The sequence below is a fragment of the Beta vulgaris genome, chromosome 4 (assembly GCF_026745355.1).
Source record: "Beta vulgaris subsp. vulgaris cultivar EL10 chromosome 4, EL10.2, whole genome shotgun sequence".
NCBI lineage: Eukaryota > Viridiplantae > Streptophyta > Magnoliopsida > Caryophyllales > Amaranthaceae > Beta > Beta vulgaris.
The window spans coordinates 49,951,619-49,961,854 of record NC_079205.1 but is presented as its reverse complement, the minus strand read 5'-3'; the positions used below and the strand labels follow the sequence as shown (position 1 = coordinate 49,961,854).

Below are 10,236 nucleotides of genomic sequence, written 5' to 3'. Positions count from 1 at the left end.
GAAACACACAAACATATCACATAAAAATGAGTATATAAACGTGTTATCAAATTCCCCCACACTTAACCTTTGCTCGTCCTCGAGGAAAGAAACTAAAAAAAAGGAAAACTATTCTAAGGAAGCAATAAAACCTATACTCACTGTCGTAGGAATCACGATTGCATTTAGCACGTGCAACAAGCTCTTTAAACCCCTAGGCTACCCTAGTGGACGAGTAAGGTCTCGTGAAGGTTTTCAGATGGCATACCTACAAAGCCAAATGATGAATTCACAAACCGAATAGCAAAACAAGATAGTCATGAGAAACAAAATTCATTTTCTTTCGAAATCACTTATGCGTTACAAATCAACAAGCACAAATCAATTTTCCATGCAAACCAGACTTAGCACCCTCAGTGATCAACCAGTCTTACCACGACTCCCCCAAACTTGACTCAGTTGTACAATAACAGCTTCTCACTCTAGTTGTGCAAAACAAAACAAAGAAGCCACTCATGTGTTTAAGAGGTTAGAATAAGAATCACTCATCCTAAATGCAATAAAGCACATCAACTTCATGTAACTGTCTTCTTTAGATTTGCAAATTGACTTTCTCCACTTATACTATTAGGATGCAACACGGGAGTCATGAGTTCTATAAAAGGGTAGGCTTGGTTAAAGGGGGTTGGATAACGTTATTTGGGGATGTGGTGCTCAAAAATAAAAGAAAACTTAGTCCCACTACATATTCCAAATGTCGGGTTCAATCCATCCTTATATCCACCAAACTCCATATAAGCTTGCCCTTTTTTTTCTTTCACAAATAATTTCTTTCAAACAACAACCAAGGAACTTGTATGAACATTGAAACTTACATTGAGGAGATAATGCACATACTTGGGGATTATATATATATATATATATATATGTATATATATATGTATATATATATGTATATATATATTATTATATATATATATATTATAATATATATATTATATATATATATATATATATATATATATTTTCTTCACTCTTCCCCATTTTGTTTCTTTTTCTCAAATTCATCTCCTTTCTATTTTTCTTCAAATTCCTTTTGTTTTCAAGAATCGATGTCTCTTTTTTTCTTTTCAATTTTCGAATTGCTCATAGGGCATACATATTGATCCACCTTCAAGACAAAACCTAAAAAAAAGGCTCTAAGGCATATGATGTAGGGCTATCAAAAAGGCAATTATGAGGCTCAAATTGGTTCATCCTAAGGGTAAATGTAAAAAGGAAAAAAAAATTTATTGTGGCCCTAAGATGTTGAAGCTCTAATCATCTAGATAGAACATCAATCATTCTTCCATATTGCATCGCGAAGTCTCAAATAGTCACAGAGCAAATCCAAGATTCAAGTTACATGAAGGATAACTAACACACATGAAAAGAACATGACTGAAATAATGTGCAACAGTCGAATATGGCTTAAATTTCTCACCAAGGTACTCAAGATATTATTGTCGGTCGAGTCAATATCAAAGGAGACCATTCTAGCCACAAACCAAATCACAGAGGGATTTATGCTATCTTTCATGCAATAGATCATCAATTCAGTGCAAGTCGATTCATAACAAAACATTCAAAGCAATGTGTTTCAAAGTTCTCACTTGGATTGCCATTCAACTTGGAAATATCAAACCAACCTAAAAAAGAAAAGACTACGAAAAGGAGACACAAATGAACAAACGATTATATACAATGAATCCCTCCCCCACACTTAAATGGTGCAATGTCCACAGTGCAATAGTAAGGCACAAAAGAAAAGGGGAGAGGTACTCACAAGATCACATTGAGAAGGGAGAGATGGAGGATTGGGGAACCCTCGAGATTGCATCCAAGTGCTTAATCATGTCCTTCTGTTCGTTGATGCTTAGAAGTAGGACCCCACACACAATATCGTCCATCAAATTCAAGACACTCGAACAATTTGGTGTCACAAATACATCTCGAAATAGTCGGAAATCACGCCAATTTTTCTTATATCTATCCAAATAGGCCAGCAATAAAATAAAACCCAAATTATTTGGTGTCGAATTTCTGCCAAACAGTGCGAATTGAGAGTCGAACTACGGTGCAAGCAGGACGAGGAGTGACGTCAATCAATTCAAGCATAAGAAACCCCAAACCATTAAATTCGCAGCAAGTTAGTCATTAAAATCGTCAAGGGTCGAGTCAATTTTGATGAAATTTCGCATCAAATCATCAAATTTCAAGAAGCTAATGCAAGAGAGGAGTGAAGAGCAGTGAATGGAATCAAGAATTGCCACAATTTCAGCCATTTAAATTCGAACCCAGTAGTCAAAATTCGACCAAGAACAGGTGAATTCAAACCGATGTCAATAGAGGTCAATGACCAAAACGACACGAAGGAGGGAGAGATGAATGGGTCAGCCTTCGTTTCTTGATTCTCTCTCTTCGATGTTTTTATCTGTCGTTTTGTGGGAGTTGTGTTGCGTCGCTGCGGTAGGCTAGAGTCGATTTGCAGAGATAGGTTTTCCCTTCTTTTTTTTTTTTTCGTCTGGGTTTGTGTTCGCTGGACTTGGTGGAATTCAGGAGGAATTGCGAGGCTTTGGCAGTGGGTAGAAGACAACTGCAATGAGCTGGCAGTGCAGAATTTTTTTTTTCCAGTATTTTGTTCGATGGCTGTAACGAGGATTGCGGTGGTTGGCGTGTGGGAGCAACAGCGATGGTCTCAGTTCCACTGCTGCTGACGTTCTCTCTCTCCTTTTTTTTTTTTTTTTCACCTGTACAAAACACACCAAAAATAGGAGAATTAAACTCTAAAAAGAAAAATAAGATGCTAGTTTCTAAATCCTATAACCTAATACTTAGACTAACTAATCATATAATACAACTACAATATTAAACTAACTAGAAATATAGACTAAGAATCTAAAAAAAAAGAATATAATAAATAATAGGAAAAGTGAAGAGAAAGCTTGGGTTGCCTCCCAAGAAGCGCTAGTTTAAGGTCATCTAGCTTGACCACCTTTTCACATCACTCTGAATAAGGGTCGGAAAGGTGTAAACCGCCTTCCCTTCAATAGGTTCACCTTCTCGTAGTGCTTAAGACGTTGTCCATTTATCTTAAAAGAGCCAGTTGCTTCACTCCAAATCTCAACCGAGTCATACGGAAAGACCTTAAGGATTTTGAATGGACCAGACCTCCTTAGCGAAGCTTACCAGGAAATAGCTTCAATCGAGAGTTGAATAGTAAATAACTCTCCTTCATGAAATCCTCGCCGCATGATATGCTTGTCAGGCCACCTTTTCCTTCGTTCTTTGTAAAACCTTGAATTTTCATAAGCTTTTAACTCTACCTCAGGAGCATAGTACTCTCCTTAGATTCTTCGTGTGTCAACACCTCCTTGATAGGCTCAACATAGGTAATGAATGTGGTTCCTCTAAGAGCCTCTTGTACTCCTAGTTTCCCTCCTCTTCATCAGCACTTCCCATGAGACGGTTTGCAGTGAATCATAAGCTGTAGACTAGCAGCTTTTACCTCTATCGCCTCATCTAGAGCATCCACTCTATAGATAGTCTCTCCCATAGAAGGAGCTTCCATGGAGTTTGTGAGATTGTACTCCATCTTCTCAGTACCCACTTCAAAGGTAATCTTTCCATTCTTCATGTCAATGATGGCTCCAGCAGTGGCCAGGAAAGGTCTCCCAAGAATGATAGGGACCTGCGCATCTTCCTCCATCTCCATTACTACAAAGTCACATGGAATGAAAAACTTCCCAACACGGAGGGAACATCTTCAAGGATACCAAGTGGATACTTTACAGTTCTATCTGCTAATTGTAGGGAATACGTGTGGTTTTGGTTCACCCATTGAAGCTTCTTGCAGATTGACAAAGGCATTAGACTAACACTTGCCCCAAGATCACAAAGTGCCTTTTTTATTTCAATATCTCCAAGCTTCACAGGAATAGAGTAGCTACCCGGATCTCCTAGCTTCTTAGGAAGCTTATTCTGCAAAATAGCACTACATTCTGCTGTAAGTGAAACAGTTGCATTTTCCTCGATCTTCCGCTTGTTTGAGAGCATGTCTTTCAGAAATTTTGCATAAGATGGCATCTCAGAGATAGTCCTCCAAGAATGGTATGTTTATGTGCACTTCTTCAGTATATCAAGGAACTTCCCATATTTCTTCTCTAATTTTGCACGGCCAACCTTTGTGGGAATGGAACTGGTGGCGTGTAAGGTCGAATAGGGGTAGGAGTAGGTTCTTTCTTCTCTTCTTCGACAATCTCATTCTCTACCACTTTCTCAGTTTGAACCGTCTCCAAAGGATGATCTTGTAGCTCTTTTCCGTTCCATAAAATCACAGCATTGATATGACCTTAGATGGTTGTTCACTATTACCTGGAAAATGACCAGGAGCTTTTGATAATTGGCCCACCTGATGTGCAAGTTGGCTTATTTGACTTTCCAAGAGCTTGTTCTGAGCTTGAATTTGTTGAATTGCGTTATCAGTCTTCTCATTTTGCTTACCTTGTTGAGCCATGAAGTTAGTTTGTTGGGCTAAAAGGTTCTCCATCATAATCTCCAAGTTGCTCTTCTGTTGAATTGGAGGAGGTTGCTGATTAACACGATTGACATGATTGAATGGTGCTCTAGCTTGAAAACCTGGTGGTGCATTAAATTGTTGCGAGGTGGAGGAGGTGGATTGAGTTGTGCTTGAGTGTTCTTGTATGAGAATGCAGGATTATGCTTCCATCCTTCATTGTACGTGTTAGAATAAGGATCATATGGCTGCTTTGGATTGGAGTTATAAAGAGCATTGGCTTGCTCAATTGTCATCCTATCATTGTTGATTTGACATTCGTAGCAGCATGTCCTTGTACTCACACATCTGACATGAGACCATCATAGATGAACCAGCTTGGAGTCGATCAAACTTGTGAGATAGTGCCTGCACAGTATTAGTCAAAGTGGTTAGCGCATCAACATCATATTTACCTCCCTTCTTAGCACGATTGCGACCATTTGGATGGTAGTTGTCATTGGCCGCCATCTTCTCAATCAACTCCTTTGCTTCGTTGGTTCTTATTGTCATAAGGGAACCACCTGAAGCAGCATCAATGTAGATACGAAACTCATGTGTCAAACCATTGTAGAAAGTCTGTATCAACATCCATTCAGGAATCCCGTGATGAGGACATTGTCTTTGCAAACGTAGAAACCTTCTCCATGCTTCATACAATGATTCGTCGTCATGTTGCTCAAAGGTTGCTAACTCGTTCCTCAGCTTCGCAGTCTTTTCTTGCCCCAAAAACTTCACCAAGAATGCTTTGGCAAGTTTCCCCATGTATCAAAAGTTCCGACACTTCATCTCTCAACCACTCCCTTGCCCTATCTCGAAGAGAGAAAGGAAAAAGGCGTAGTCGAATAGCATCCTCACTCACATTGTTGATTTTCACTGTGTCGCATTTCTCCAAGAAACTAGCAATGTGACTCACAGGGCATTCATTGGGTAACCCTGCAAATGAATCGTTGGAGATGAACTGGATGAATTGAGGCTTAAGTTCAAAATTTGCAGCATTGACGGCAGGTCGAACAATGCTCGATAATGCACCAGTTGTAGTATCTGGTACACCATACTCCCAAAGAGTTTTAGTTGCTTCTTCACCCATTACTTTCTTTTTATTCTTAATTCGTCTCTTTGTACTTCCTTGCTTGCGTGCAGTGGCTTCGATTTCAAGATCTAGAGGAATCAAATTCTGTGGACCTCTACGTCGAGTTTGCATGCAACAAAGAAAGAACTAAAAACAAAAGATCAAATAAACAAGAAATGATAGCCGAAGCAGCAAACTAAAAGAAAAACTTAGCAAAAATAAAATCAAAAATAACTAATTTAAATACCGTTAGTCCCCGGCAACGGCGCCAAAATTTGAAAGGCTTATCGCGTACCTAACAAAAATAACCTAACTATTCCTCCTAACTAATGTAGTCGGGCAAGTAAGGATCGAATCCCAAGAGACTAACTGATTCAAAGTAGTTAAATTGACTCTAATTAATACTAAGCAAGTAATCAATATAAGTGATGATGAACTAATCTAAATAACTAAAGCAAATGAAATTATCAAGAGTGAATCAAAGACTAAAGACATCTAGGTTTAAGTATCCCCACTAAACGAATTAATGCCACAAACAATCCCTTTTCCCTTAATTAACTAATAAATAACTCATAGGATAGAGCGCCCTAATAACTAAGGATTTCTTTCGATCAATCAATAGCTTCCCTAACAATGCAATCATGCCTATTTTCATGGAGTCATGCAAATTAAGGACTTTAGACATAGCATCCTAGCATCCTAATAAATTCCATCAACTACTTTCGTGATGATTTCCTTTATCTTAAATTAGGGTTCTAGATTCGATTAAGATTCAACTTTCGTTGCAAAAATAATCACATTCAATATATTCTATCTCTAGTCATAAATTGATAATTAAAACCAACCCTAAAATAAATGAATCATAAATTAATTAAAGTTTGGGAATTGGGAATTAAACAAGCATCAATTCATATTAGGGTTCAACCTAACCCTAGAATAAGAAACTACTCACACATGATGATTGAATAAACAAAATAAAGATTAAAAGAAAGCATGATTAACAATAATAATAAATAGAATAGAGAAGAGAAAATAATACTTGAATTAATTGATGACATTGCAAACTTGAATGTCGAAAACAAAGGACTTGAGGAAATAATGGAGGAGAGCGTGATGAAAACGTGAAGCAGCCAAGAAGCCACCCCAAAACCAATCTCACGTGATTTCTCTCTCTAAAAGAATCTCCCTTTTCCAAATTCTATCCAAAACCTATTTATATCTATCCAAATACAAGGAGTTTGACTAGGATTTGGACTCCTAAAACACTCTAAAACTAAGATTACGTAATATTGAAATTGGAGACCGCCATGGCCTTGCGGTAAGCTTGAAAGGACCGCCAAAGGGTGGCGGTTTATGCTGTTTTTTTGTTCTCTTGCTATCAAAAGTCCATTTTGTAGCTCCTTAGGCATGGTAATTAATGGTTACCAACACCATATCGCAATATATCTTCAAAATCATCGCCGGATAAAGCTATCAATCCATCTGCATGCTCCGCAATCATCCAAGCTTTCGTGCAAATCCCAATCAACTCCAATAAACGCCATAATCCTACAAAAACAAAACAAATACACCCGGGGAGAACAATAGCGAAAAGTAAAGAATAATAGCTCTAAGAGATTAAATATATGGGAAAAATATGATGGAAACACACAAATATATCACATAAAAATGAGTATATAAACGTGTTATCAGGAAGTTGAAGCCATATTTCCAGGCACACCCTATCAAAGTCCTAACTGGACAACCCATCAAAAAGATGATCGAGAATAGGAAACACTCAACTTGAATGACTGAATTGGCGGAACAGCTGACCGACTTCGGTTTGGAATACGAGCCTCGAAGAGCCATTAAGGCTCAGGCCTTGGCAGATTTTATTAGCGAATGCTGCTCACGCCCGACTGACGTTGAAGTAAGGGAATCGTGGGAGTTACAAGTGGATGGCTCTGCTACCAAGTCGGGCAGCGGGGCCGGACTGGTCATTATCCCTTCAATCGGGGAGAAAATGGAATATGCTGTGAAGTTCGACTTCCTAGCCTCAAACAACGAAGCCGAATATGAAGCACTGATTCTGGTCCTACAAATTTGCATCAATGCGGGAGCATAGAACATATCGGCAAAGTCGGACTCTCAGCTGATTGTAGGGCAGGTCTCGGGGGAGTACGAAGCTAAAGAGGATAATATGAGGATGTACCACAACAAGACCCGGGAAATAACCAAGAAGCTGACTTCATTCAGGATTCAACATTTCTCCCGATCAGAAAACCAACAAGCCAATGCCCTAGCGCGCATAGCCAGCTCAGCGGAAGGGTTGGCTCCTCGGAGTATAATCTGGGAAGTCCTGAATCAACCAAGCATCAATTCTCTACAAGTACACACTCTCAACCGTACTGACACATGGATGAAAGAGCTCATCGGGTATCTTCGGAATGGGCTATTACCCATGGACGAGAAAGAGGCCGAAGCCCTCAAGAGGAAGGCAGGGTGGTTCATCTGGCATGAGGGCCATTTATACAAGAAATCCTATACGCACCCACTGCTGAAATGTGTAACTCCCTTTGAGAGAAACTACATCCTGAGGGAGATACACGATGGGGCTTGCAGCAACCACCAAGGAGCTAAGACAATAGCGGAGAAGGCTCTAAGAGCCGGATACTACTAGCCCACCTTGAAGCACGATGCGGATGTCTTGGTCAGGAAGTGCCCTAATTGCCAACTTCATGGAGACATTCTTCGAGCCCTGACAAATCGGCTGACCACCATTCAGGCGGTGCTACCGTCGATAAGTGGGGAATGGATCTAATAGGCCGCTTCCCAGCAGCCTCGGGACAAAGGAGGTTCCTTTTGGTGGACATCGACTATTTTACTAAGTGGGTCGAGGCGGATCGTTGGCGTCCATACCAGATAAAGCAAGTGCAGAACTTCATATTGAGAAACATCATCACTCGTTTCGGAATTTCTAAGACCCCCATCTCTGATAATGAAAGACAGTTCAATAGCGGACCTACTCGAGAGTACTACTCTAGGTTTGACATTCAAACAAGATTCTCGGTGGTCTCCCGACCCCAGACGAATGGTCAGGCAGAGGCCGCAAACAAGATAATGCTAAATGGGATAAAGAAGTCATTAGAAGGAGCTAAAGGAACCTGGATCGACGACCTCCCGGGAGTGCTATGGTCAGCACAGACAACGGTGAAGGAGGCAACATGCCAGTCTCCCTTCAGCTTGGTCTATGGAAGTGAAGTTGTCCTCCTGGTCGAAGTCGGGATACCCTCCCCGGGGAGCTACGAACAAAATGAGAAAGAAAAGTTAGTGAATCATGATCTGCTCCCAGAGACACGGGGAAACTCAGTGCTCAAATCCATTCGGAATAAACAACGAGTAGCCAGACAGTTTAACCTGCGAGTCAAAACTCGCCCCATTCATGTCGGGGATTGGGTGGTATGAAAAGTTGAAACCACAAGCCTCACTCATCTGAAAAGCAAGCTCGGGCCGAAGTGGGACGGACCTTACAAAGTCGTGGCGGAAATCAAGCCCGGGACATACCGACTTGAATCCCCCGAAGGTATCCCACTCGTCCGACCCTGGAATGCAGACAATTTGAAGAAATATTACGTGTAATCACTTTCAAATAGGCTAAACTTGAGCCTTATTACATTTTTTTAGTAACCACAACTTGGGGTCATATGTTACATGCCTTATTAGAGTTGTCGATTGGGCCACACTTGAGCCTTATTACATTTTTTGTTTACCACAACTCGGGGTCATATGTTACATGCCTTATTAGAGTTGTCGGTTGGGCCACACTTGAGCCTCATGTTTATCCTGATTAGCCACAACTTAAGGCAGTAAGTTGTAACCCAGGGAGTTGCTGGCCTCATCACGAGAAATTAATGAATGACATTATCGCAAAGCATGTGCAGTTGTATCAGTTGTATCTAACAGAATAAAATAAAGGCAATCGCGAAACAGGTTGTACTTGAGAAACTAAAACAAAATACTTGCATTCATAATAAAGAAAATACAACCTAGTGAAACCCGAGAACAGACTCTCGGGATTAGAAACCAAAAGTTCGAAAAATCTAATTACAAGCAAATCTAAGCAGCCAAGGCTTTGTCAAGGGAGCTATCGGTACTACCAGCACCATCTTCACCCTCAGAACTCCCCGACAAGAGATCCTCAGGCTTGCTTCGTTAAAGTTCGGGGTAGCAGCCGGTATAGGGACCTCGGGAGCCTTTGAAGCAGAAAATTGAGGTGCATCCTTTTTAGCAGCAGCCTTCTTTTCAGCCTCCAGCCTCTCTCCTCAGCAATGCGAGCATCAAACTCAGCCTCGACCACCGCCTAATCCAAGGAAGAGTCGGGACCTGCGAGTATACCCTTCAGCCGCTCCTTGCTCTCCGTAACTGCCAGGCGGTAGGAGCGGGAGGCCATCTGGCCAAGGAAGGTCAACCCCTCGGGAGACCTTTTCCATCCCTCCAGGAACTTATCATGCCCTACCTGGAGAGCCGACTCTCGGGATAACGCCTCCTCTAGTTTGCGCACCAAGCGCTTAACTTTCTTCTCCGCTCCCGAGAGCTTTAGTTTTAGCTCATC

At 40.8% G+C, this 10,236-nt stretch overlaps 1 protein-coding gene and 1 non-coding gene across 2 annotated transcripts; one reads left to right on the top strand and one right to left on the bottom strand.

The window, feature by feature from the left end:
- Positions 1-3,735: 3,735 nt before the first annotated feature.
- Positions 3,736-4,830, bottom strand: LOC130591172 (uncharacterized). Its single transcript, XM_057394108.1, has 4 exons — positions 4,657-4,830; positions 4,393-4,609; positions 4,201-4,333; positions 3,736-4,117 (listed from the first exon to the last, which is right to left on the bottom strand). Exons 1-4 carry the CDS (start codon positions 4,828-4,830, stop codon positions 3,736-3,738), a joined length of 906 nt encoding a protein of 301 aa, XP_057250091.1.
- A 344-nt stretch (positions 4,831-5,174) lies between these two features.
- LOC125497164 (small nucleolar RNA R71) lies at positions 5,175-5,281 on the top strand. The gene has a single exon (XR_007273803.1). It is a non-coding gene; the product is annotated as a small nucleolar RNA R71 (small nucleolar RNA).
- The last annotated feature ends 4,955 nt before the right edge of the window (positions 5,282-10,236 follow it).